Here is a 27937-nt window from a genome sequence, read left to right as displayed (position 1 = left end):
GAACTAAGCAAAATAAAAAAAGAACAATATTTCCAAAGGAGTCCTGCCCATAAGTGCCATGTCTACCAAAGCTCTTCTGTTCTAAGCAATCATCTTAACTATTCAGGCATAGAGTACAACCCTTATTCCTCTGTTTTCTCAGTTGGTATCTTGATTCCGTGAATGTGGAAGAAAACTGAAAAGAGAAAGAAAAGATAATGGAAGCCTCAAAACATTGTTAATTCAAATTTGATTTTTAGACTAAACACTCCCGGTTGGGACAAGGAAAGTGTGTTTCCTAAGGGGAGGGAAGTAGCAATTCATGTACATGATATCTTAAGGTAGTAGTGATGGCATGGGTAGAGAGGAGCTGGCTGTGTTCATGTCAGAACAGACATTGATGTGCTTCTTTCCATTGTAGAATGAATTGAGTGCAAAACTTTTGGACGTATTAATTGTAAGTAGTTCTCCATCTTCTGCCTTTTCGTTGAGTGATATTGTTCTTACATGGGATGAAGCATCCCTTTCCTAATTCTACCCCTCCCAGAAAGCATCTTCCCAGAGCATAAATATAGCAGCTAAGGCAAAAATATTTCACCTGTTTCATCTTTCCTTTCTGAAACAATTTATCTATCAAAACAACAACAACAACAACAACTTCCCCTGGGAAATTAATAGAAAGGGTAGGGACCAGGTCTCAGCCATGGGTGTTTCTATGGGAAATAGGGGCAAGCCACAACATATTCACAATGTCATATTCCTGCAGTTGTTGGGATTTGTGTTACCTGCTGAGATAAGTAGATACTTACAACTTTTATGTCATGCATATCATTTCTGTGTCATTTTAAGTCTCTGATGATCCAGCTTGTGGGAGCAGAAGACTACAATACATTTTATGAAATCATACCATTTGCAATAATACATATATCACAGATGGCAGTGATGGCATAGAGAAAACATGTGTGATATTACTTCAAAATAAAAGTTATATTTTTTACTTCCCTTGTAGCATCTCCATGAAGGCCAAACTAGGGTTAATGACATAGTAGTAAGTAGATTTTGTTTTATATTCTGCCTCTTTTTTGAGTACTATGCATCTGGCATTCAATAAAATGTCCCTTTTGTTTTTCCACACACCCCAGAATACATCTTCCGAGACCCCAGACTAGAAACAGAGCAGGAAGGGCCCAAGCATTTCACCCGTTGTCCCAAAAGTGCTTTTTCAAGAGGCAAGTGGACTTTCTTGTTTTTCTTTGAGGACATTTTCTTCTCATCCAACAAGCTTCTTCCGCTCTGACTGGATCAGTTCCAAGAAGGCTCCACACCCATTTGCACCACTCAGGTGACTCTGAGGACACAACAAACCTCCAAATTGCCTCAACTACTTTCTAAAAGGATGCAAATGACCAGCTGTCTGAAAGAAGTATAAATCTTTCCATTTCCCCACCACCCAGTCAGAGCTGAAGAAGCTTCTTGGGTGAGAAGCAAAATGCCTTCAGAGAAAAACCAGGAAGTCCAGTTAGCTCTTGAAGAAGCACCTTTGGGAAAACCATGATCTGGATGACTTGAGAATCTCCATAGACATTCCACCTGTTAACTTCCCTTTTTAAAGCAGCTTATAATACCTTCTACACATTTTAAGACAACATCAGCTCTCAAATTGATGGTACTCCTGGGTACCGAGCAGCAAAGGGAGAATACTTGTATTTGGGACTGTCCCCAAGAGATGCTTCTTGGATGGGAAAGGTTGCTCCAAAGTTAAGTTTCCCTTCTTGGGGTTCTTCCTTTCTGCAAAATGGTAAATTGTTGGCTCAAATGCTCTTTCTGTCAGTTCCAGTTTTGCTAGTAAGACGTCTTCACTCATTTCCCTTCCAAGGATTTATTTGATCCGAATATGTTTTGGAAACCCAACTTGACTATATTGTCTTTGAAAAGGAATAATACCAGCAGGGACTTAAAATGGGGAAAGTTAACATAGGTACCGTAATAGATCCCTGAATCTTGCAATGAGAAGATGTGGCTTAGAGACCTAATAATGAGGAAAGAAAGAAAAAACTGGGCTGTGAATGACTGTCACCGTTGGGGGGGGAGGGGGGGTTGTATGTTTAAAACGGCATTTGTATCTGTATGTTTTACTTTATATTGTTATGTATGATTTGTCTTGCTTATGTCGTTGTATTTATGTCGTTGTATTTTTCTTCTTGTTTTTTAAAGGTAATAATGTTTAATAAAAATTATATTTTTTTTAAAAAAAGGAATAATACCACATGGTTATGAAGGAATCTATAAAAGAGGATAATGGTTTTTCCAAGAGGCATTATTTCCAAGAGGAATGGAAATAAATCCTACTACGTTAGATGTTATTAAGGAATTCATAAAGGGGCTAATGATTTTGCTTCCTCCTTATAGGAACTCGGGAAAAAGCTATTACCTATTATCGAGAAAATTAAGTCTGGCGAAAAGGTGGCTGAACTGATTGTAAGTATATACATACTCAGCTTCTCTCCTTTCTGTGTTATCCTTCTTAGAGGTAATCAACCATCTTCTTAGACTCACTCCCAATCTCCCAAGCATTTAAGACATTGCAGGAATAATTCAGCAGGATTCTAAGCTCCTGAGAATATTTTTAGGAGAGCATTATTATGACTATTATGAGAATTTGAAAGATTCCTGACTTCGCAGGTCTTTTCTTTGGCTTAGAAGAAAGAAAAGGGCAGGGAACTCTATAAATATTTGTATTTTTAAAGGTCTTTGCCCATTCTACCAGATTGTATAAAGTAGGTAGGCTTTAAGGCAGTGGTGAAATTCAGCAGGTTCTGAGGAACCGGTAGCAGAAATTTTGAGTAGTTTGGAGAACCGGCAAATACTATCTTTGGCTGGCCCGGAGTGGGGTGGGAATGGAGATTTTGCAATACCCCTCCCCTGGAGTGGGGAGGGAATAGGGATTTTGCAGTATCCTTCCCCTGCCACGCCCACCAAGCCACACCTAGAGAACCTGTAGTTAAAAAAAATTGAATTTCACCACTGCTTTAAGGCCTCTACCCATGTATGCAGTGTTTTTCAAACTAGATGAACTAGTTCTTCAAACTAGATTTACAGCAAATGTGTAGAACTTAACTCAGACCATGCTGGATAGGGAGTTCTGGCTTTTGAAGTCCATACTTGTTAAAGTTGCCAGGTTTGAAAAATAGTTATGTAACGGGACTTAGAATTTCACCAAGATTTGTGTGTTAAGATGGGTGACCACACCTGTCTTTTACAGGAATTAATTAACTGATGAAATATATATAAAGGAAGAAAAAAAACCCGCTCCAAACCTTTGTGCGTAAAATCAATATGAAACCTGTTCTGACCGCCCCCTTCTCCGTCCAGGAACGAAAGCCAAAACAGACGTGCAAAAGAATGTTTTAATCAGTCCAAGCTCTTGTTGGCTGCAAGCCCAAAATAAACAAATAGATAATCACTCTGGCAAAAAGTCCTATAAACAAACACAGCACTGCAAACAGGCTTCTTCCGGCAAACCTACCTCTCCAAGTTGGTTTTTCTTAATTTGTGAACGTGAATGAGAACATTGACTCCTGCAACCAGGGCGTGGTACAAACAGTCTCTTTTAAACTCAGGAGAGGAACTTAATCAGCATCAGCTGCTCGTAATCACCTCCTGTAGTTACTCCGTTGTTTTTTATGCCAAGTAGCCCTGCGTCTGCGTGCATCCTGAAACAACTCCCAAATGTTTTCCTGAACACTCCCTCTGATCCAATGCTCTGCCGCCACCTGGTGGCCAACCAGTCCCTCCTCGCCCTGCTCGGAGTCGACACCCTGTCCAGGGTCCTCCACCTCCTCCAAGGCCGACTCGTAAGCCTCCTCACTGTCGGAGTCTGGCAACAGCTCCAACGGCTCCTGACGAGCCACAATAGAAACCCTTGTAGAAGAGTCTTAATTAACACGTGTCTCTTTGTGCCCAATCACTCTATGTTGGGAAAAGAAAGGCATATTTTCTCTCTGAGGAATGAAAATGTAAATATAATTATTCAATATAAAAGCTTCCTACAGCTGAAGATGGTGAAAGTGAGCAGCAGCTTTGAGCTTTGCTCTCTTTTTTACTACCTATTTTTGCTCTTTTTAAAATACTCTCTCTACTTTTAAATCACTTTTTAAGTTTTAACTTTAAAAAGTTTTAATTTCACCATTTGAGAGCCAGCTTGTACTTCAGCTTTTTGCTCCAGCTAGTAAAGCATTTAGTGAATGAGAGGGAAGTTTTCTCTAATAAGCAAATGAAAGCAGCTAAACATGCCTGCCACACAGTGGTGGGTTTCAAAAATTGTTTGAACCTACTCTGTGGGTGTGGCCTCCTTTGTGGGAGTGGCTTGCCACCCATGTGACTGGATGGGAGTGGCTTGCTGCTCATGTGACCGGATATGAAGATGCCGACGACACTTGTTAGAACCACCTTAAATTACCTCACACACAGCACTGGCATGCATAAGAATATGATGTAAACTTGTTTTTTAAAAGGCATCTTTGGTTTGCGTTAAAACAACTTCAACACACGCAATGTTCTGATTGCACCACAAACACAGTAGTCATCCTTACCTTTCACAGAGGCACTGAGTTTTATAAATATGAGCATGATAGTGTAGAATAATCATATCCAAGGACCAGTGGTGGGTTTCAAAAAAAGTTTGGAACCTCTTCTGTAGGTGTGGCCTGCTTTCCGGGTCCTCTTCTAAATGGTTTGGTAGATTTGACGAACCGGTTCTACCGAATAGGTGCGAACTGGTAGGAACCCACCTCTGCTGCAACAACATCCAGGCCCAGACAACCCAAGATAAATATAAATATATGATGTGGATACATAATATGAAAGATGGGAATGATGGCGTGATGAGAGCAGTGTGTGTTTAAGAGCCTTGGTGGTGCAGTGGTTAGAGTGCAGTACTGCAGGCTACTTCTGCTGACTGCCGGCTGCCTGCAATTTAGCAGTTCAAATCTCACCAGGCTCAAGGTTGACTCAGTCTTCGATCCTTTCGAGGTGGGCAAAATGAAGACCCAGATTGTTGGGGGCAAGAGGCTGACTCTGTAAACCGCTTAAAGGAGACATTTTTTTCCATTTTAGAAGACAATCAAAAATGCTGAACAAACAGTAAGTAGCTTTTGTGCAACATTGGCTATCCCTTTCTTTCATCTACATGGAGGGAGGTATGCACTGGGGTATCCAAGGGCTCAATTTATGCCCAATATTCTTCAACATTTTCATCAATGATTTGGACGAGGGGATAGATGGGGAACTCATCAAATTTGTAGATAACACCAAGCTAGCAGGAATAGCCAACACTCCAGAAGATAGGCTTAAGATACAGAAGGATCTTGACAGACTTGAACATTAGGTGCTATCTCAGAAAATTAAATTCAATGGTAAAAAAAAGTAAAGTTCTACGTTAAAGCAAGAAAAACGAAATGCATAGGTAAAGTATATGTGGTTCCTCACTCAATAGTGGCGACTGGAGTCCGAGTGGACAATCACTTAAATATGAGCCAGCTGTGTGCTGCAGCTGCCAAAAAAGCCAACACAGTTCTAGTTTGCATAAACAGAGGGATAGAATCAAGATCACGTAAAGGGTTTTATAATGCTTTGGTAAGGCCCCACTTGGAACACTGCATCCAGTTTTGGTCGCCACGATGTAAAAAAGATGTGGAGGCTCTAGAAAGAGTGGAGAGAAGAGCAGCAAAGATGATTAGGGTACTCAAGGATAAAACACATAAAGAATGGTTGCTGGAACTGGATATGTCTAGTCTTGTGAAAAGAAGGGCTAGGGGTGACATGACAGTGAGAACCGTTATGGTTTCCAGAAGTTGTGGATGCCTGATCACTGAAGGTTTTCAAAAAGTGTTTAGACAATCATTGGCCTGGAACGATGTGGGACTCCTGCTTGAGCCGACAGACTAGAAGACTTCCATTGTCTCTTCCAATTTTCTATTTCTATCTGTATATCTCCTATGGATTTCAAAACTCCTAGTTTTTCTTTAATAACACAAGTAGTCCTCCATGCAGTGACCTAATTAGAATTTCTAATTTCTGCTTTCTGAACCATAGTAAGCTTCCATTTTATTTTAATAAACTGTAGAGCAGTGTTTCTCAACCTTAGCAACTTGAAGATGTCTGGACTTCAACTCCCAGAATTCCCCAGCCAGCATTCACTAGCTGGGGAATTCTGGGAGTCCAGACATCTTCAAGTTGCTAAGATTGAGAAACACTGCTGTAGAGGCCCTGGTTCACAGATGTGCCAAAACATGAACGTTTACAAGATGGTTTCACAAGCATTCATAATCCAGACTGACCTGTTAATTCTTCTTGCAGCTAATTGAAATGAATAACAGAAGACGATCAAATAACCAGGGGGTAAGTCAATATGCATTTAATGTCTCTCATTTCCCTGAAGTCTTATCAGATATTTTTGTGTGTGAATATAACAACAGCCATCATCTCGAGGCTCACTCCTTCAAAGCATCTCCCTGTATTCCAGGAGGAATTTGGATAAAGTTAGTAATGTTTGCAGAGAAACATGGACATGATGTTGAAGAAGCTAGGAAGATAAGATGGTTCGAAAAACTTATTTGAAGACCTGGAAACTGAGAAAGCTTGACTTGGAAGCTAAGAAATCATGTAAAGGAGATCTCAATGGACAGATAAATCTGCATATGAAACTATGTCTATTTTTTAAAAATTTTCTAACTTGGAGCAGAAGGAAGTGGAGGTTAAGATGAGATTGCGAGGGGTCTTGATGAAATTGAACCTCACAGAAGTTTTTGATGAGGAGAATGTTGTAGTTATAATGTGCGAAGGAAGTCATTATTGACTGATTGGTTGCTAAAGCTTGTAGCCAACCAAACACATATTGGGATATGTAGGAAGAGGGCCTTTCTGAATCCTCTTAAAGGTTCCTTTTTTATCTAGTGTTGTTTCAGTCCTTGATGTTTTTGAATTATCTACATTGACCCAAAAGATGTAATTTTGCATGCAATGGAATTCAGATGCAGTGGTTTCCCTCACTTCCTTTTCCAGGGCTTATTTCACCTGGAAATATTTTAGAACCCAAAATGAGAATTTTTTTTTCCAAATGATTTGAAATATTTAATAAAGTAAAAGTCTACCTTGGTCACCCTCCTTCATGTTACAGAACAATGCAAAGCACTTATTCTGGCTCTTAGTCTAACCATCTTTCTGGAATGTCTGTAACATATTAAGTTGTAACCAGATCAAATAGTTCACATTCACCGAACCTCCCTAGAACAATTACAAGAAACCCAATCAAGATGAAAAATATCCATGTTTAAGATTGATGTGTAAATGCATTTACAGTACTCGGCGTGCCTTTAAGTTGGTTAGGGAACTTAGGGAACGCAAATTCACATGTGAAATGGGATGACATTGTTCTTGGAAGAGATTTAACCCCAGAGCTATGTCTATTAAATGTTCTTTGTTCTCAGCAATAAACTTGTGCATTAAGGCATGAATTCAGGGCAAGAATCTTTCTGTCTTTTTATGAATGTGGAAGAATATTGAAAAAAAGGATCTCTCGGAACTCTTAATACAAATGCATGGTTGTAAAGATCCATGTTGTGTGAAAGAGCATATGATTTTTATCTAAAGAAATTGTATATAAGATACCAAAAATGGCATGGTTGGAAAAATCATGAGTGATTTCATATCAGATTAGAACAATTTCCTTTTGTTTCTCTTTTAGGGCAGGAATGGTGGTCGTGGAATGAGGGTAAATAGCTTTTGTTTGTTTTCTGCCATTTCTTTCTTTCATATTCCTTATTATTTTATTTTTATTTTATATACATATACATATGGTATACATATACACAGCATCAGTGGTGGGATTCAGCCAGTTCGCACCTATTCGGGAGAACCGGTTGGTAACTTTCTAAGCAGTTCGGAGAACCGGTTGTTGGAAGAAATCTCCTTTTGTTTTTCTCGACTTTACAGGGCTAATCCTGTAAGGAAGGCAGGCAGGAAGGAAACATTCTGATTTGTTGCCCTGCTTACAGAAACTGCCTCTCCGATTAACCCTTATGACATTGTAACAGCTAAGGAGAAGCTCCCATCCACCTGAGTGACATTGAGTTGGCCACGCCCACAATCACATGACCACCGAGACACACCTACCCAGCTGGTCATTAGGACAGAGAACTGGTTGTTAAATTATTTGAATCCCACCACTGCACAACACACACACACACACACACACACACACACACACACACACACACACACACACTCATCTGTTTGTCACAGGAGGATTGGGGGATTATCAATTTTTATATTGGGGTTTTACCTTTTATCTAAGCCATTTAGACTCACCATGAGTGAGTTGGGTTACTCCAAGGAAGTAATTTCAATATTTAAAAATAGACTCAGCAGCCACATGCGGTTAAAGATTTCCCCTGGGGGCTGAGCAGCAAAGGGTGGGGGATTTAGATCTCAGTCAATGATCTCCATGTGGGAAAGATAGTAAGGGATGCAATGTACATGGTGATGCCTGCTAATTTCTGGTGAATTGGATGATCCATAGAGTGGCCAAGGATTGAACACAACTGAATGGTTAACAGCTATGATGTATCAGCAAGGAACTAATGCCTATATTTATGCAATTATAACTTCCCACAAGTGTCATTGTTTTTCAATGATCATGATTGATCTTCAAATGAGACATTCCATGTTATCAAAAGAAAAGCAGATCTCAATCTGGTGAATGAAAGATAGATGTGAAATTGGTATGCAATATAGAAGATGGCAGGGATCGTATGATTATTATTAGCAATTGTTATGATTATTAGAGTAGAACTGATTCCCTTTGTTTCCTCTTTAGAGTAGGTTGGGGGGAGCTGGCAATGGTAGATTTTTCTAAGTAGTGGCTTCCCAGGATAACAGATCTAGTGTATTGCTTTTATGATGTAGTTGATATGGCTTTACCTACTTCAGTTATGTTTTTTTCCTATCTTTTATTCTCTTTTCGGCTCTATTTAAAGTTGTTAGTTTCATTATTGGGTTTGGATGATGTATAAATTGAATAAATAAAATATAGCCTTTGCAGACCTCAAAGTTCTCCTCCTATTTTATTTGTATAAAGTTCAGTGAACCAGATATGGCCTCCTCCTCATGTTGTGTAGAACTGATTCCTTTTGTTTCCTCTTTAGAGTAGGTTGGGGAGAGCTGGCAATGGTAGATTTTTCTAAGTAGTGGCTTCCCAGGATAACAGATCTAGTGTATTGCTTTTATGATGTAGTTGATATGGCTTTACCTACTTCAGTTATGTTTTTTTTTTCCTATCTTTTATTCTCTTCTCGGCTCTATTTAAAGTTGTTAGTTTCATTATTGGGTTTGGATGATGTATAAATTGAATAAATAAAATATAGCCTTTGCAGCCCTCAAAGTTCTCCTCCTATTTTATTTGTATAAAGTTCAGTGAACCAGATACGGCCTCCTCCTCATGTTGTTCTGGCTGAAGCTTCCCAAGAGCATGCAGCAAACTCCTTGTCCCAACAAAAACTCTTTTTTATTCATTTACTGTGAATTCTGCTCATTCACATCCAGCAAAGTCTTTCAAGGGAGGATTTAAAGTCACAGACCTTAGCTGGCTTGGAGAGCTGACAGGCCGACATCTGCAAAACACCTGGCAAGGAGTCTTGGAGAGTCACAAACCAAATAAGTGAACTAATTGTCTCCTGCAAACTCCACTCCCCCTTCGCTCCTCTTTTATTTCCTCTGGGAGGGGCCGTTCATCGTCCACCTGTGGCCTTCCCCAGACTCCAGGACTGGCCCATGTTCCCCAACCTTCTCACTGTCCAAATCTATTGCCAGCTCTGCTGGCCATTGGCAGACCACAACACACGTGCTGAAAATATGACAAAAGAATTACAAAGACATTTATTATTCAGGATGATTTTTCCCCTCCTTCTTGCAGAATTCAGGAGGTCGCACAAGAAGTGGTAATAACCAAGGGGTAAGTCAATATAATTTATGTATTAAACATATATGCCACCCATGTCACCAAGAGGTGACTTTAGACAGCTTGAAACTAAGTTTTTTTTAAAAAAAACCAAGATAAAACATGAAATATTAAAATTATAGCACTGTAGCACTAGCATTTAGACTTACAGTATATACTTGTTCTGACCGAGGCTTCTCAAGAGCATGAAGCAAATTCCTTGCCCTGACAAAAAAAAACCCTTTATTAATTTACTGTGCATTCTGCCCATTCACATCCAGCAAAGTCTTTCAAGGGAGGATTTACAGTCACAGACCTTATCTAGCTTGGAGAGCTGCCAGGCCGATATCTGCAAAACTTGGCAAGGAGCCTCGGAGAGTCACGAACCAATTAAGCGAACTAATGGTCTCCTGCAAACTCCACTCCCCTTCCGCTTCTCTTTTATTTCCTTGGGGGGGGGCATTCATCGTCTACCTGTTGGCCTTACTCCCAAGTCGACCCCTGTTCTTTAGCTCCTCCCTTCATCTGGCAACTGTTTTCCATTTAAGGCGGAAGAGGAGGAAGTACTGGTAGCTTTTGTTTGTGTACCACAATTCCTCTTTTCCATATTCTTGGAAGGGGTCTTTTACACAATCTCACACCACGTGCTTAATCCTCTGACAAGATCTCTTTTGCATGGAGGAGGAACCTCGGAATAATTTTTTTTTGTCTAGTGTTTGTTTCTCTCCTTCACACTCACGTTTGATCTAATGTACATGATGCCTACGTGCAATTTTTTGTCTCCTTTCACATTTCATTGGATGAAATTAAACATTTTTTTAAAAAGTATCTAGACACCAAAGGAAGTCAAATATGAGATGCAGAAGTTGATAGTGATGGCATAGTTACAGAACTCAGGGTGTTATCTTATTTTCTTATGGGCTCCAAAGACATGTTCTGAATCCTCTCAAGGGAGACTTTTTGCATGGAGAGGGAAATCCTATTGCTAAATCAGAGGCAGGTTGCTTCTGGTTTGGCCTGGATCGGATGAACCAATAGTGGCTGTGGTGAGAGGCTCCGCCCACCCACCTGGACACTTCTGTGCATGCGCAGAAGCATCGTGCATGCATGCAAAAGCGAACCATTAATGAAAATAATGGAAACCTACCACTGAGATATATGTAACCATAGACTTTTTTTGAGACTCAATTCCATGAAGCAACTCCTGATATTCCAGGAACAATTCTAATAGGAATTTGGATATTATAAGGAATGTAGAAACTATGAATTTGTTGAAACACGACACTGAGGAAACCAGGTACAGGGGATTTTTGTAAAAACAGGATTTAAGCTCTGGACGCATAAAAAGCATGAGAGAGAAGCTAAGAGTTAATCTTGCCTCATTTCAGTAGAGGATCACAGGGTGGGAGGAGAAAACGCAGTCAGATTTTCTAGCTACTTGTTATATCAAAGCCCTGCACCATAGTTTCACACATCATGCTGTTTGTCCTATGAATGTACATTATCTATACATCTGCATACTCATAATTTCTTCCTCATTTCCCACAGGAGAATTTCCTTATCGCCTTAGCATGCAGGTCTATATGAAGATGGGCATCAGGGTAGCCTAACTCCTTTTGGGTTTTTGTCCTGACAGCAAAAATCTGAATTGTGCTAAATATTTATTAGAAATTAGAAGCAGTCATGACATTCTTCCCTGGATTTTCAGAGCTGGGCTGTTGCACAGAGCTGCCCAGGAGATCATGTAAGGGAGATCTCAATGGACAAAGTAATCTGCCCATTTTCATAATATATTAAATAACAAGCAGGCCAAATAATTCAAATTCACACAACAAAGTCATTCAAAAAGCAATAAAAAGAACAACAGCTAGGATGAAAACTGTTGAAGAATAGGATGTTGTGTAAATGTAGCTGATAGGCTTTTCCTTCACTTACTTACACAACAGAGGTTTACACCCGTGTCAAAACATGAACTGTGACAATGTAGTTTCAAAAGCAATCATAAATCCAGGATAACCTTATTTTCTCCTTCTTGCAGGGCGGCCAACAAATGTCACTGGCTGATCTGCTTGCAGTAAGTCAATATCGATTTAATGCCTCTCATATCCTTTATGTAATAATAGACATTTTTGAGTCTCAATTCGCTGAAGCAACTCTTGATATTCCAGGTAGAATTCTAATAGGAATTTGGAGATTGAAATGTAGAAAATATGAATTTGTAGAGAGCCATGAAACATAAGGAAACCAGCTCGAGTGGATTTTTGTAAAAACATGCTTTAAGCTCTTGAACAGAAGTGATATTCAGCTGATTCGCATCGGTTTGGGTGAAACAGCAGGGGAAATTTGATCTGGTTCCCTGAATCAATAACTACTTCTGGATGACCCCACCCCAGTCTGGTTGCCTGGTCGCCACTCGCTTGCCCTGCCTGCCTGCTCAATGCTCAGATGAATGCCAACCCATCTTCAATCTAAGATTTATAAGACAACCATCCGCCCTGTTGCACTGAATGGCACTGAATGGTAGGCAGTAACAACAGGGCCCGAAAGCTCTCTCCATGCAATGAAAATGCAAATGCTTTGTTGGATGTTGGACAACTCCCTTCTTGGCCACATCACAAATGACACCATCTGACAGCATTTTTGGTGCGGCACCAATTCTAGAGAAGATGAGAGAAGGCCTGCTCCAAATGATATGGACCTGTCCAGAGAGCAGCGCCTTCCAAATTCCCCAGGACTGCCTACCAACTAGAAGTCAATGGCCAGTGACACTGCAGTTGCCCAAAACAGAGATGGCAAGACACCATCAACAAAGATATGGGCCTGCTCCCTGGAGATGCAGCTGACTGTGCAAAATGGCGTTCAATGATCTGAAAAGTGGACCCTGCATCTGTAGGAATATGCTAGGAAGAAGAAGAAGGTGGAGTAGAGGGAGGTGGAGGAGGTAGAGGTAGTGTAAGAGACAAAGTCTAGTAAAACCGAATCAGAAAGCAGCTTTCTAAGACGAGGATGCCCCAAGTATAGTAGGGAATGGAAGGCTTTGCCCTAATCGCTTGCTTAATTCTTTAACCAACTAAATCCAGCTGCTGGGTTCAGAGGAAAATGTCCCCACTTCGTTTTGTGTTACGTGCTCCAAAGAGGTTTTCTGAATCCTCCCAAGGGACACTCTTTGCGTGAAGGAGGGGTTTCATAACAGCTTTCTTTTTGTTTTAATCTGGGCACTGAAGGAATTGAAATACAAGATACAGAAGATGGTTGTGATGATTGTAAAAGCCATGGTGTCATCCTAATAGAGCAGATAGGTTGACTTTGTTTTTCCTTTTAGGGCATGAATGGCGGTGGTAGAAGTCAAATGCCTGTAAGTAGCTTTTATTAAGATGGATTTTCTCAGCTTTTTTGTCTTTGCAAGGTTTATTCCAAGTGGAAATTTTGTGGAATCCGGAAAGGAGATATGTTAATACATCTAAAATGTTTAATAAAATTATATATATATAATTATATATACATATATACATATATACATATATACATATATACATATATACATATATACATATATACATATATACATATATACATATATACATATATACATATATACATATATACATATATACATATATACATATATACATATATACATATATACATATATACATATATACATATATACATATATACATATATACATATATACATATATACATATATACATATATACATATATACATATATACATATATACATATATACATATATACATATATACATATATACATATATACATATATATACATACATACATACATACATACATACATACATACATATATATATACACACACACACACACACATACATACATACATGCATACGTAAACTAGTCTGCCATTGCAGAACAGACACTGTGGCTCATTGGCTAAGATGCTGAGCTTGTCGATCAGAAAGGTTTAAATCTCTAGCGCCACGTAACGGAGTGAGTTCCTGTTACTTGAACCAGCTTCTGCCATCCTAGCAGTTTGAAAGCATGTAAAAATGCAAGTAGAAAAATAGGAACCACCTTTCGTGGGAAGGTATCAGTGCTCCGTGCACCTTCGGCATTTAGTCATACCAGCCACATGACCACAGAGACATCTTCAGACAGCGCTGGCTCTTCGGCTTTGAAATAGAGATAAACACCGCCCCGTAGAATTGGGAAGGACTAGCGCAGTGGTTCCCAATGTTTTTTGCGCCATGCCCCACCTAAGCATCTCTAAAACCCTGATGCCCCCCCCATGACATTCTTGCTTTACTCAAAAAGTAAACTCTACTCATGCAGAGGAAGCCTGAAAGGCCATTAACTTGATTTTAACAAGCTCCAAATTGCCCCACATTAAATATCAAATTGCCCCCCCCTGTGGGGTGGGAGCCCCATATTGGGAACCACTGGACTAGCACATATGTGTGTGGGGAATCTTTACCTTTAAGGAGATCGAATAGAGGTAGAATCGGCAGAAGAGAGAGGGTCAAGTGAAGCTGAGCTACCAGTAGTAGCATAGCATGAAATATCCCAGGAGTAATCGGCACCCAAAGCTTCCCAAGAGAGATGGAAATCCAAGAGTAAAGTGTGCTAGAGCTCCTGTTTTCTCAGTTTGAGGCTTCCTGTAGGTATTAATCTGTACGGCGGAAACAAGCAATCATTGAATGCAAGAAGAATTCTCTACAGATATGTTGATTGTGTGAAGGTGGAAGAATATTGTAAACGAGAAGGAAAACTGTCTCAGAACACATTTGTGTTTTAGGGAATCTTCCCCTCCAGGTTGTGCAAAGCAGCACATTTATTAAAAAAAATTCTGAAGAATGAAGCAATTCAAAAACAAGACACTAAAGATAGTAGTGATGGCATGTTTGGAGAAGTCATGGATGATATCATGTCAGATTAGAATGGTTCCCTTTTGGTTCCCTTTTAGGGCATGCAAGGTGGAGGTGGAGGAGGAACGCAGGTAAGTAATTTTTGTTTCCCTTCTACCATTTCTTCCTTTTACCTTGTTCCTCCACCTGAATGAGCAATACTTTTATCCTTCTTCTTTTTACACCGAAAACATCTTTAGAGTGTCAGAATCTGCACGGGAAATTGTTTAGAGCACACAGGTCAAAAGTGATTTCATTGATGGCCTCCTTAGGGTGGTGTTTGACACTGGCATTAAGGAGCTGACTGGGCATGGATGTGGCCATTTTGACATCCTGCAGGTTGACTTATGCTCCTAAGGTGGGTAAAATGAGGAGCCAAATTGTTGGGCATGAATATGTAAGAACCACTTAGAGAGGGTGTAAAGCACTATAAAGTGGTATATAAATCAGAGTGTTATTGCTATTATTATTTGTTGCCCTATGAATGTTCTATGTATCTGCAAACCCATAATTTCTTCCTCATTTCCCACAGGGAAGTGTCATTGACCCAGCTTGCAGATCTATATGAAGATATGCATTAGGACTCAGGGTAGCCTAGCTCCTTTTGGTGTTTTTTTTTCTGATCAGCAAAAATCTGAATTTGAGCTAAACATTTGTTGGAAATTAGAAGAGGTCATGACATTCTTCCTTGGGATTTCAGAGTCTGGGTTGCTTTATAGAGATGTACAGGAAATCATGTAAGGGAGATCTCAATGGACAGAGGAATCTGCCCATTTTCGTAATATATTATATAACAAGCAAGCCAAATAATTCAAATTCACACCACATAGTCATTCAAAAAGCAATAAAAAGGACAACAACTGGGATGAAAACTGTTCAAGAATAGGATGTTGTGTAAATGTAGCTGATAGGCTTTTCCTTCACTTACTTACACAACAGAGGCCCAGGTTCACACCGGTGTCAAAACATGAACTGTGACAATGTAGTTTCAAAAGCATTCATAATCCAGGATGACCTTATTTTCTCCTTCTTGCAGGGTGACCAACAATTAGCCAATCTGCTTGCAGTAAGTCAATTTGGAAATAATGTCTCTCATTTCCTTTATGTAATCATGGACATCTTTTTGAGACTCAATTCCCTGAAGCAACTCCTGATATTCCAGGGGCATTTCTAATAGGAATTTGGAGATTGAAATGTAAAAAGATATGAATTTGTAGAGAGCCATGAAACATGGGGAAATCGGGTAGGGGGTATTCTTGTAAAAACATGTTTTAAGCTCTTGAACAGAGGTGGTATTCAGCTGGTTAGTATCATATAAGATGAGGATCATTACCTTTTATTTCCCATTTAGAACCTGTTTAAAGGTGGACAATCTTAGGTAAGTACCTTTTTTTGCTTTCTGCAATTCCCTTCTTCAATGTTCTTCTTCCACGAATATTATATGTCCATTTTTCCTTTCATCTTTCTTCTCCAAAAGCACTTCTGGGGTGCCCAGAAGACCTGAACATTTTCATCTTGCTTTCCAATAATCGACATATTAAAAAATAAACACACACCCCTTACCCGATTTGGGATTAAGATTCCCATGGAGATTGCATAGCTGCATGAGAAGTTATGGATAGGAGGCATTGATGTAGAGCAAAATCTGTACATACAATCGTGATGATCATTTAATTGGAGGATAGTGGAGGTGGAGGTGGAGGTGGAGTAAGACAGAAAGTCTAGTTTGCCCAAACCAGAAATCAGCTTTTCCCCGATAAGGATCTCCCAGGCAAAATATAGAAAGAACATCTTTGCTCACTGCTCGGTTCTCATAGCTTGCTAAACCCTTTAGCCAACCAAAAAGCAGCTGCTGTGTTCAGAGAATAGTGATCTCTAAGTCAAGGATCCACAACCTTAAACACTTGGGCCATTTGGATCTGTTTCCCACAGAAAAAACCCACCAGGAGCCACAAAGTTCCTAACCAGAAGTCCCCTGTTCAATTCCGGAGCTGACTGGAAGTTTGGTTTCCCCACCATAGAGTCTCCTCCTAGCACAGCATCCTTTATCTTCTACCCATCATAACCGAAACTCTATAATCAATTGTGGAGCTGGCCAGAAAATCCGCCCCTTGTCATAGAGTCTTCTCCTGGCATGCTATGCTTCCCCCCCCCCCAAGTTCCTCTCAAAATTGTGACACTGACTTGCGACAGGGAGCCACAGCAGAGGGATGGAAGTGCCACATGTGGCTCCAGAGCCATGGGTTACTGACTGTCTTGCTCTAAGACAACCCCTTTTCATTTTATGTTTTTTACACAGGTGACCTTTTTTTGAATTTTGCCAAGGAAGCATTCCTTACTCTATTTTGTTCCATGGGCTGATTCTAAGATTCCCAATAATAAATTCTCTTCCCTTCCCACTTTTCTTCTCTGTTGGAAAGTATCATTCTAAGGGGTAACATGAGACTTTGGGACATGCATGTTCTGCAAAGTGGGTGTATGATTGTCCATGGGGAGAAAAATAATGGGGAATGTGATGTCATGGATGTCATGCTATCATCACACAGTATAATTTCCCATCTTTTCTATTGCCTGTTGACCCCAGGAAATTTTTCTTGGGGAACCAAACCTAATGTCAACTCACAAAGCATTCCTGGCCTGTTCTTGAGTTGCCATAGGCAAGGCGAATGGGAAAACAAACTTGCTGCTATGAGGAAGCAGCACGGCAGCCAAAAACAAAAGCACATTCCATACACATCACTGTCAAGACCATCTCCTTGGCTTACCCACAGTGGCCAGAGGGGAGTGATCTCTACAACCCTCAAAATTGCTTTGTTGGCTAATGTGACTGATTACACACCCTGGGGAGAGGAGGGAAACAGGGTCAAGCCTGGGCTGTAAATTTTGTGGGATCTGAGTTGGCTTCACTTGGAATGTGCTGACATGAAGCTCAAAATCAGTGATGGGTTTCCAAAGATTTTCGAACCTACTCTGTGGGTGTGGCCTCCTTTGTGGAAGTGGCTTGCCGACTATGTGACGTGGTGGGAGTGGCTTGCCGGCCATGTGTTTTTTCTCTCTCCCTCTCTCTCTCTCTCTCTCTCTCTCTTTCCTTTTGTGTCTGTCCCTTTTTCCTTTTGTTCTTTCATCTCTCACTTTTTCTTTCTTCCTTTCTTTCTCTTTTTCTTTCTCTGTGTGTGTGTGTGTGTGTGTGTGTGTGTGTGTGTGTGTGTGTGTGTGTGTGTGTGAGAGAGAGAGAGAGAGAGAGAGAGAGGGAGAGAGAGAGGTGGGTTTCAAAAATTTTTGGAACCTCTTCTGTAGGTGTGGCCTGCTTTCCGGGTCCACTGGTGGAACCTCTTCTAACCGGTTCGGTAGATTTGACGAACCGGTTCTACCGAACTGGTGCAAATGGTAGGAACCCACCTCTGCTCCTAATAAATAACTGGATTTCTTTTGAAGCTTGACTCAAGGCTCCTGATTTAATTAGGGCATGGTCAGAAGCCTGACATCAAGCCAACTCTGACCCCACATAATTTACAGCCCTGACACCTGACCTACTGCAGTGTTTTCAAACTTGGCAACTTAAGATGTGTGGACCTCAACTCCCAGAATTCCTCAGCCAGCATGGGGAACCTAGCTAGGGAGCCCAAAGAGACATTCCAGTAGCAGCTTCTGAAACTAGAATTTTATTTAAATGTTCATGTTCATCATATACAAATGGAAGGGTTTGAGAATTGTGGGATTCATTGAGATGAAATAAGGAAGAAAGGGGGAAGATGAGTTCCTTAATTATGCAAATTCCTTGAAGGAAGAATTATAAGGGCTTATTAATTAACAGATGAATGCATTGTGTTGGCTGAGTCATAACTGTTTGTTCAAAAGATCTGCCAGTTTTTTTTAAAATCAATCTTGGTGAGCCCAACAGAGCTCTATTCCTATAATCATTCAGCAATTATCTTTTCAAAAGGTGGCGCAGTGGTTAAATGCAGCACTGCAGGCCACTTCAGCTGTCTGTTATCTGCAGTTCAGCGGTTCTAATGTCACCGGCTCAAGGTTGACTCAGCCTTCCATCCTTCCGAGGTGGGTGAAATGAGGAGCCAGACTGTGGGGGGGGGCGATATGCTGACTCTGTAAACCGCTTAGAGAGGGCTGAAAGCCCTATGAAGCGGTATATAAGTCTAACTGCTATTGCTATTGCTAATTCTTTCTCTCACTTCATTTTGATCTTGAACCCAAAAGTGAGCCCGAAATGATGGAAAGGACGGAAATCTCTGAATATGCTGGAAAGGTCCAGCAGCTTTCTACACGTTTGCAAAATGAACACGGCTGCTCTTCTCAAGGGCATCCAATGATCCATTCTGCTCAGCGCTTGACGGTGATGGTGGCAGTAGATAGAGTCTATGGTTTGATTTTGTTTCCTGTAGCAGAATAGTTTGCGCTCCTTGGTGTGGGGAAAAACTTTGTGAAAATGAAACAAATAAATCCCAATTGCATAAACATCACTTGTTTGATTTGCATGTATGAAGAACAGTTTTGATGCTGATGTCATTGCAGATTGTGGCCCTAAATGCTGCCACGGAATATAATTAAAATTAGACGAAAAATCTTCCACTCCTGTGCTGTTTTTGGGATGGATTCCACTCTTCTTACCTGCAAAGCTGCAGAGTCCTGTATAGTTTCTCAATCTTGGCATTTTTCAGAGGTATAGATACCAACTCTATAAAAAGTTAAAAAGACTGACTGAGAATTGGACATCAAGGGAGACAAAATGAATTTCTTGGGGAGGGGCGGAATTGTCAAAAGGGCCATATTCTAGACTGGAAAACTCAGCAAAAGAAGAGTTTAGAAATCTTTTCCCTCTGATGGAGACATGTATTTTGCAGGAACATTTAGGCTAATTTCTTTCTAGAGCCGAGGTGGCGCAGTGGTTAAATGCAGCACTGCAGGCTACTTCAGCTGACTGCAGTTCTGCAGTTCGGCTGTTCAAATCTCACCGGCTCAGGGTTGACTCAGCCTTCCATCCTTCCGAGGTGGGGAAAATGAGGACCCGGATTGTTGTTGGGGGCAATATGCTGACTCTGTAAACCGCTTAGAGAGGGCTGAAAGCCCTATGAAGCGGTATATAAGTCTAACTGCTATTGCTATTGCTATTTCTCCTGGGCATTAATAGGAATAATAGCAATAGCAGTAGACTTATATACCGCTTCATAGGCCTTTCAGGCCTCTCTAAGCAGTTTACAGAGAGTCAGCATATTGCCCCCAACAATCTGGGTCCTCATTTTACCCACCTCGGAAGGATGGAAGGCTGAGTCAACCCTGAGCCGGTGAGATTTGAACCGCTGACCTGCTGATCTAGCAGTAGCCTGCAGTGCTGCATTTAACCACTGCGCCACCTTGGCTCAGAGGAACAGAGGAAATATCTTTGCGATCAATAAAAAAAAGTCTATATGTTTATCTAAATCTTATTCTATATGGCAATGAATTAGTGGTGGGATTCAGCCAGTTCGCACCTATTCGGGAGAACCAGTTGTTAACTTTCTAAGCAGTTTGGAGAATCAGTTGTTGGAAGAAATCTCCTTTTGTTTTTCCCCACTTTACAGGGCTAATCCTGTAAGGAAGGCAGGAAGGAAACATTCTGGTGTTGTTTCTAGCCTAATCTTTATTGCCCTGCTTACAGAAACTGCCTCTCCGGTTAACCCTTATTACATTGTCACAGCTAAGGTGAAGCGTGATGTTGAGTTGGCCATGCTCATCCAGTCATGTGACCACCGAGTTCTGCCTACCCAGCTGGTCCTTAGGGCAGAGAACCAGTTGTTAAATTATTTGAATCCCATCACTGCAATGAATGATAAGCATTCAGCACATACGTAAAATGCACAAAGACCAGGATGTACTGATGGAACGAAAGCATACACATACACAGCCATGGATTGTGGTCCTTATGAATGATTATTTTTAGTATCTGTGTATTAATTTATCACCAAGCACATTGGCACCAAATTGCAAGCTGTGGCTTCTCGGGGTTTTTTAAATGTTAAATTAGAATATTGGAAACTTGGTTCAGTCATTATACGAATCGATAAGCATCAGCATTACATTTCAAACCTTGCCATGATTAATTAAAGGGTTGCTAGCAAAACCATACTCCTGCAAACACGCACCTTCATAATGGGACAACTTGCCAATGCCAACTGACCATGGCCAACTCGCCTTGGGACATTTCACTGCAGGACAATTTAACAATTCTACGTAATTACTTTAAATAATTTTTAAAAATATTTTAATTTTTACCATTCACATTTCATTCTGTCCCTCCTTTCGCTTCTTCTCTTCTATTCCACTATTGCTTTGATATTAGTGTAACTCTTCTCCTACAGCGAGTTGACTGTAGCAAGTTGTCCTGTAGCAAATTGGCCATGGCAAGTTGGCCACAGCGAATTGATTGTGGTGAATTGTCATAGATGTTGATCTTCTGGGTGCCAGTCTAAACTGTCAATCTTCACATTGGCCTGGACCTCTTGAAAGATATAATTAATTAAATGATGCAGGAGGAGGAACAGGTGCAGGACAAAAATAAGGCTACACAGAGACACACAGTATTCATTTTTTCATTATTAAGCATAAAACTGCATTTGTTTTCACTGCTTAAAACAGATTTTGACCCACTAACTGTTAATTTAATCAAGTCACAATTTGCAAGGATTTTAATAAAAACAAAGAAGCTCACCTTTGAATAACTGGGGAAAGTGAGTGTTTATGCCTTTGAAATATACGTACACCTTTTTTTTATTCTAAGAGACACCCAAACAAAAACATTGTACGGAAGGGAATATGTTGTGGCTCAGCAGGAATCGTTGGAACTGCCACCAGACTCCAACAGCGAGGGGCCCTATGAGTCGGCTCTGGAGGATGCGGAGGACCCTGGACAGGGTTCCGACTCCGAGCAGGGCGCAGAGAGGCTGGTTGGCCACCAGGAGGCGCCTGAGCCTTGGACCAGTGGGGAGGAGACAAGGGAGTGTGATCCTGACGTAATGCATTGGAGCAGTGGGGAGGAGACAAGGGAGGTGGTCCTGGATGCCCGGTAACGGAGAGCTAATAGGCATAAGAAACAGTTATGCAGTTACAGGAGATAATTGCCCTCAGCTGGTGGTAATTAGACTCCTCTCAAGACTATAAAAGGAATGATTGTGCACACGCTTATTGCAGGAGTCAACGTATTTCCTAGAGCTGGAGAACACTCGTGGCTAGCTTGGCAGGTTGGATTGCTGCCAAGGGCTAGTCTGTGTGTTAATAAATCCTTGGAAGTATCTTTGTCTCAGCATGCTTTGGTGTGTTTGTGTGTGTGTGTGTGTGGGGGGGGGGGGTTCAGAACAAAATCACAGAATAATTTAGCAATTTTACGAAGCATTACGTTTCCCAAGATCTTTGATGTAACATTACAGTAGACTTCATCTGCAAAGGCTGGCCTGGAGTATCATAATGCTCTTATCTGAATTATATTACAGTACGGAATATAGGGGAATGAGACGGGGTTGATGTCACTTTACTAATGATATAACCGCTTCAGGCCTTAAAGGTGGAGCTCTCACCTCACAATCAGAAGGCTGTGAGTTCGATCCTCAATAGAGGCTTTCTCTGGGTTCTCACACTGAGAATATATCTGCTGCAAAATTCCACATTGGCGACAGGAAGGGCATCTGGCCAGTCAACACTCAGCTCCATTCAGTTGCCCCGACTCCACCCAGCAAAGGAATTATGCAGTCGTTAAATGGTGAAAATAAATAAATAAATAACTGCCCCCCCTCTTCATACACCAAAGGACGCCGAGACAAAGATACTTCAAGAATTTATTAATATACAGACTAGACCTTGGCAGCAATCCAGCCTGCCAAGATAGCCACAATAGCGTCTCCAGCTCTAGTAAATACGTTGATTCCTGCGATGAGCTTGTAGAAAACCATTCCTTTTATAGTCTTGAGAGGAGCCTAATTACCACCAGCTGAGTTCAATTATCTCCTGTAACCGCGTAACTGTTCTTTACGCCTATTAGCCTTCCATTGCCGGGCATTCAGGACCAACTTCCTTGTCTCCTCCCCACTGCTCCAATGCATGACGTCAGGATCACACTCCCTTTGGCTCTCACCGCTGCTCCAGGCCTCAGGTGCCTCCTGGTGCCTCCAACCAGCCTCTCTGTGCCCTGCTCGGAGTCAGAACCCTGTCCAGGGTCCTCCACATCTTCCAGAGCTGACTCATAGGGCCCCTCACTGTCGGAGTCTGGTGGCAGCTCCAACGGCTCCTGCTGGGCCACAACAGTTTTGGGTTCCTTGTGTCAAAAAGACATGCCACAAATGAAAGCATGCTGAATATACAGATGGCCCTTATGACTTATGACCACAAATGAGTCCAAAACTGTAACTTTGAATGGTCATTAAATGAACTGTTATAAGTTGAAGACTACCTGTTATGACTATACCTTGTCAGTTCTAAGGTAATATTTTTAAGTCCAACAAGACCTGACATCTGTTATTTCCATTTATGTCATAATTTTCGCCACACCTATGTGCAACTTTTTTTCTAACTTTTACTTTATATTTTACCTGTATGATATTAGAACTTCAAAGTGGGCAGACACAACCTCTGCCTTTTAACTTCAATTAGATCATGGACGAGGGCATAATTGGGCATGATGCAATGGAAGCTTAACATTTCCTTGTAAATCAAGTAACAATAGAGGCATTAGGTTTGGGCAATGAGGCCAGAGGATTAAGATATTGAAATGTGGCAGTGGAGCTGAGAAGAACAAGAAGGACCAGAAGAGCTGAAGAGCAGCAAGATGATGTATCTCCTTTTAATCTTTGCTTCGACTTTTGCGCTTTCTACGCAGATGGTAAGGCTAAATTTTGTGGGTTGCAAAAGCCTTTCAGTTGAGGTGCCTGCAGATGAAACGAGGAAGCCTTTTGCTGAGCTTGTCCTCATGCTTTAATTAACACATTTCTTCTTGAACGGATTGGAAAAAAAATCAGCCAGAGGGTTTTGAGTACTTAGACTTTTAATCATCAGAAATTCAACTGTATCGGTGGTTCTGAATTCAGGTTGGCATCCTCTTCTCTGCATCTCTGCTTTCTCAATGTTTACCTTAGCGTGAGAGTCAGAGATAACTTCTTGTTGAACCTTTTATTGGACCTACTGAGTTGGACCAATATAAAAGGCTGAACATTTCTTTGGTTGGAAAAATATTAGTTACAATGGGAAGAATTTAAGATGCATAAAAATAAGGGTTTGGAAGAAATTTCATAGGTTCGTTGGCACCTAAGCCACATGTGATATGTGCTTATATTACCTGCACACATCTAAAGGAGCTTATTATATTATGCTTAATTCGTATGGTGTCAATTTTGAAATACCCAAAAATATTTATATATTTACTTGGTTACATGAACAAAAACTTTGAGGCAATGCTTGGAAGAAGGGCTGCAATATTTGAGGAGGCCAGATCTCTTCTTATGGTTTTTATTCTGCAGAGGACTCTGATCGACATAGATGGAGGTAGAAATTTCATCTATGTATGCACGTTTTAGAAATAAAGCAATGACATTTTACTAATCAGCTCAGCTCTGGTTATCCTTAGCAAAAGAGGACCACCTGGGTATTTCTTCCGTGATGTTAGACTGTGGCAGGGGTGGGTTTCAACCGGTTCGCGGCGGTCCCTGCGAACCGGTTGGTCGCCAAACCCGGAAGTAAGTAACTTCCGGGAACGGCGAAGGGCGCGCCCGCCCGCAGTCCTTACCCGGTTTTGACGAGTTCTGCGCTTCCACGCATGCGCAGGATGCATACAGCGCCTGCGCGATCGTCCAGGAGCAGCTGGAGCGTCGCGCAGACGCGAGTATGCATGCGTGCACCGCGCACGTGCATGAGGACACCGCCGGCCCCATTCCAACCGAACTGGTTGGAACGGGGCGAGAAACCCACCCCTGGACTGTGGGCAAGGTGCATGATGGAATTGAAGCTTAACCTTTCCTTGTAAATGAAATGACAATGGAGGCATTGGGTTTGGGCAATGAAGCTTGTGGCCTGAGAGTGTAAAACGTGGCACTGGAGGTGAATACAGTCACTTAGAATAACAGCAAGGATGGGAAGAACTCAAGAGCCACAAAGAGACACACCTCCTTTTAGCCTTTGCTGTAGTTTTTGCATCATCTGCACACTGAATAAGGCTGTATTTTGTATTTCACCTTGAAGCCACTGCTGCCACTCAAAAAGATCTTCTCACTACCATTCTCCACGTTTGTGAGCTTTGTGAAATGGCACGTTTAACCCAAGTCCCAAGATCTACCACACATTGTTGAATTTCAGGCACTGTTATCTTTCCTTTGATAGGCCTTGTGGCCCACCCAAAGCTACTTGGATTCACACAAAGCCTTCATTCTTGAAGTGTTTTTTTGAGAGTGCTCATCCTTGAAAGGGATCTCCGGGTGCGCTTCAAGGTGCTACTTAACACCTATAAAGCCCTTCATGGTAGTGGGCCTGGGTACTTGAGAGACCGCCTACTGCCAATTACCTCCACCAGACCGATTCGATCGCATCGATTAGGCCTCCTCCGAATTCCATCTTCTAGCCAGTGCAAACTGGCAACTACCCGGAGGAGAGCCTTCTTGGTGGCTGCTCCATCCCTTTGGAACGAACTCCCCGTGGAGATTCGGACCCTCACCACCCTCCAGTCCTTCCGCGCTGCTGTAAAGATCTGGCTGTCCCGGCTGGCCTGGGGTTAAGATTGTAGCCCCACTCGAATTGTGCAATTGTTGTGTTTTCTTTTTTTAACATGCTGTATTGTCTATTGTTTGTTTTTTCCCCCTCCCTTTTGAATTGTGAGCCCTTAGGGAAAAGGGCGGCATACAAATAAAGGCAAAAGTAAAAAAGTAAAGTAAAAAGAAAGCACGCCCTGTTCTTGCATGATTTTTGGAGGCTCTGGAGGCTTCCTAAGAGGACATCCCTCTTGCACAACTACTGGAGGGTCTAGAGTTTGTGTAGGAATACACCACATTCTTTCTCAACCACCACAGCCTCCAAAACTCCTGTGAGAATGAGGTGGGCTTTTGAGAGTAGTTGCTACCAGCTTCTGGTGAATGCTGGTGTGTCAACTCCCCACCTACACAGATAATGACTTTGCCATAAATGAAATGGTGCCTCAGCTCCACTAAACTCTAATTCATCATTCTTCAGAAAAAATCACAGCAAATATATAACAGATTGTGTTTCCCTAAGGAGCATCCTGCCAGGTTGTTTGAGATACAAAATATATGGGGGGTAAATGATTTTAATCCTAACCATGACAAAAGGCAGAATACTTTTTTTTTCCTGAATGACATTTCAGTTCCAAATTACTGTTGGCAATTTGCAATATTTTTATTATATTTTTTCAACCACGATAAAGTCTTAAGAAATGGGAAGAACAATAAGGAAAAGGAAAAAAGAATAAGAAAGAAAAAAATATGAAAAAGAAACAAGAAAGTCACAGTACATAATTAATTCAGATTTGGTTTTTGGGGGGGCCTTAGCATAATGTGGTTGTATAAATGTGGAAGAATACTAAAAGGAAAAAGGATAGATAAAAAGATCTTAGAACAGTAAGAAATCATATTTGGTTTTTTTTAACTCCATCACTTCCTCTTGCACAGTGGTGGGATTCCACTTACCTTCCCTACCAGTTCGCAAATGTTCGCAGTACTCATGCATTACACCAGGGCAGGTGGGCAGAACCGTGGCACGACAAAACCGCGCTCGACTAAAGCGCGCCCGATTAAACCGCGTCGCTGACGTCATCAGCAGGGCGACAACAGCGAGCGCGGAGAAAGAAGGGTGCTTTAAATAGCGCTTTGAAAGCAAGCCGATTCAACTTAAGGTAAGGGTTAGGTTTAGGGTTAGGTTTAGGGTTAGGTTTAGGGTTAGGTTTAGGGTTAGGTTTAGGGTTAGGTTTAGGGTTAGGTTTAGGGTTAGGTTTAGGGTTAGGTTAAGGGTTAGGGTTAGGTTAAGGGTTAGGGTTAGGTTTAGGGTTAGGGTTAGGGTTAGGTTAAGGGTTAGGTTAAGGGTTAGGTTTAGGGTTAGGGTTAGGGTTAGGGTTAGGTTTAGGGTTAGGTTAAGGGTTAGGTTTAGGGTTAGGTTAAGGGTTAGGATTAGGTTAAGGGTTAGGGTTAGGTTTAGAGTTAGGGTTAGGGTTAGGTTTAGGGTTAGGTTAAGGGTTAGGTTTAGGGTTAGGTTAAGGGTTAGGGTTAGGGTTAGGGTTAGGTTTAGGATTAGGATTAGATTTAGGGGGTTAGGTTTAGGGTTAGGGTTAGGGTTAGGGTTAGGGTTAGGGTTAGGGTTAGGGTTAGGGTTAGGGTTAGGGTTAGGGTTAGGTTTAGGGGGTTAGGTTTAGGTTTAGGGGTTAATTTTAGGTTTAGCGTTTACAGCGTGCTTCTGTCTCCGTGCTGTTGTCGCCTTGTTGATGATGTCAGCTATGCGGTTTCGTTGAGTGCGCTTTAGTCGAACGCGGTTTTGTGGTGGAACCGGGCAGAGCTTCCTGCCCCCACCCACAACCAGTTTTGCACCTCTGCTCTTGCAGTAAAAATATGTGTTTTCTATTTGGAGAATGCAGCCATTCACATGGTGATGGAACAGTTTGAGAAGTTACATATGTTATCATGTGAGGATAAGACTGATAGTTTTCATTCCCCTTGCAGGAATATGGCAATGGAATGCTGGACAAAATTATGGTGAGCCATTCTTTGTTTATCTTATGGTCTTTCCTTGCATAATCTCAGTTTTATTAATTTACTTATTTATGGGTGTGATATATGTAATGATAGAGACAGCATGGTTGGCAATGTCATATATGTTATCATGTTAGAACAGAGTTGATAACTTTTGTTTTCATTGTAGAATGCACTTGGTGAGGATACTTTTACACGGGTAATGGTGAGTAGCTCTTCAACCGTCTCTTCCCCTTCCTTGTGAAATATCTTTCTTGCATTCAATCGAGCTGCCCTTTTGGGCTGCTATCCCACCCTCACCAAAGATGAGCAATTATAGGCAAAGCCCTGAGATATAACCAGATTGTATCTCTAA

General features: G+C 41.3%; 1 protein-coding gene and 1 long non-coding RNA gene across 2 annotated transcripts in view; both read left to right on the top strand.

The window, feature by feature from the left end:
• The window catches only part of LOC148043018 (uncharacterized), a 29366-nt gene extending 10031 nt beyond the window's left edge, over window positions 1-19335 (top strand). The window contains exons 9-21 of the mRNA XM_087728000.1: window positions 401-436; window positions 989-1027; window positions 2389-2457; window positions 5095-5121; window positions 6337-6378; window positions 7724-7750; window positions 9950-9988; window positions 12012-12047; window positions 13296-13328; window positions 14920-14952; window positions 15897-15926; window positions 16212-16238; window positions 19076-19335. Of these exons, the coding sequence (XP_087584126.1) occupies window positions 401-436; window positions 989-1027; window positions 2389-2457; window positions 5095-5121; window positions 6337-6378; window positions 7724-7750; window positions 9950-9988; window positions 12012-12047; window positions 13296-13328; window positions 14920-14952; window positions 15897-15926; window positions 16212-16238 (438 nt within the window). The 3' untranslated portion in view covers window positions 19076-19335. The remainder of the gene's footprint in view (window positions 1-400; window positions 437-988; window positions 1028-2388; window positions 2458-5094; window positions 5122-6336; window positions 6379-7723; window positions 7751-9949; window positions 9989-12011; window positions 12048-13295; window positions 13329-14919; window positions 14953-15896; window positions 15927-16211; window positions 16239-19075) is intronic.
• A 4294-nt stretch (window positions 19336-23629) lies between these two features.
• On the top strand, window positions 23630-27787 carry LOC148043017 (uncharacterized). The gene is made up of 3 exons (XR_015698393.1): window positions 23630-23723; window positions 27553-27585; window positions 27752-27787. It is a non-coding gene; the product is annotated as an uncharacterized LOC148043017 (long non-coding RNA).
• The last annotated feature ends 150 nt before the right edge of the window (window positions 27788-27937 follow it).

Source organism: Thamnophis sirtalis, unplaced genomic scaffold, assembly GCF_051295495.1.
Source record: "Thamnophis sirtalis isolate CommonGarterSnake01/CBP01778 unplaced genomic scaffold, rThaSir2_p1.2 scaffold_13, whole genome shotgun sequence".
Classification (NCBI taxonomy): domain Eukaryota; kingdom Metazoa; phylum Chordata; class Lepidosauria; order Squamata; family Natricidae; genus Thamnophis; species Thamnophis sirtalis.
This window is presented reverse-complemented; position numbering and strand designations above follow the sequence as displayed.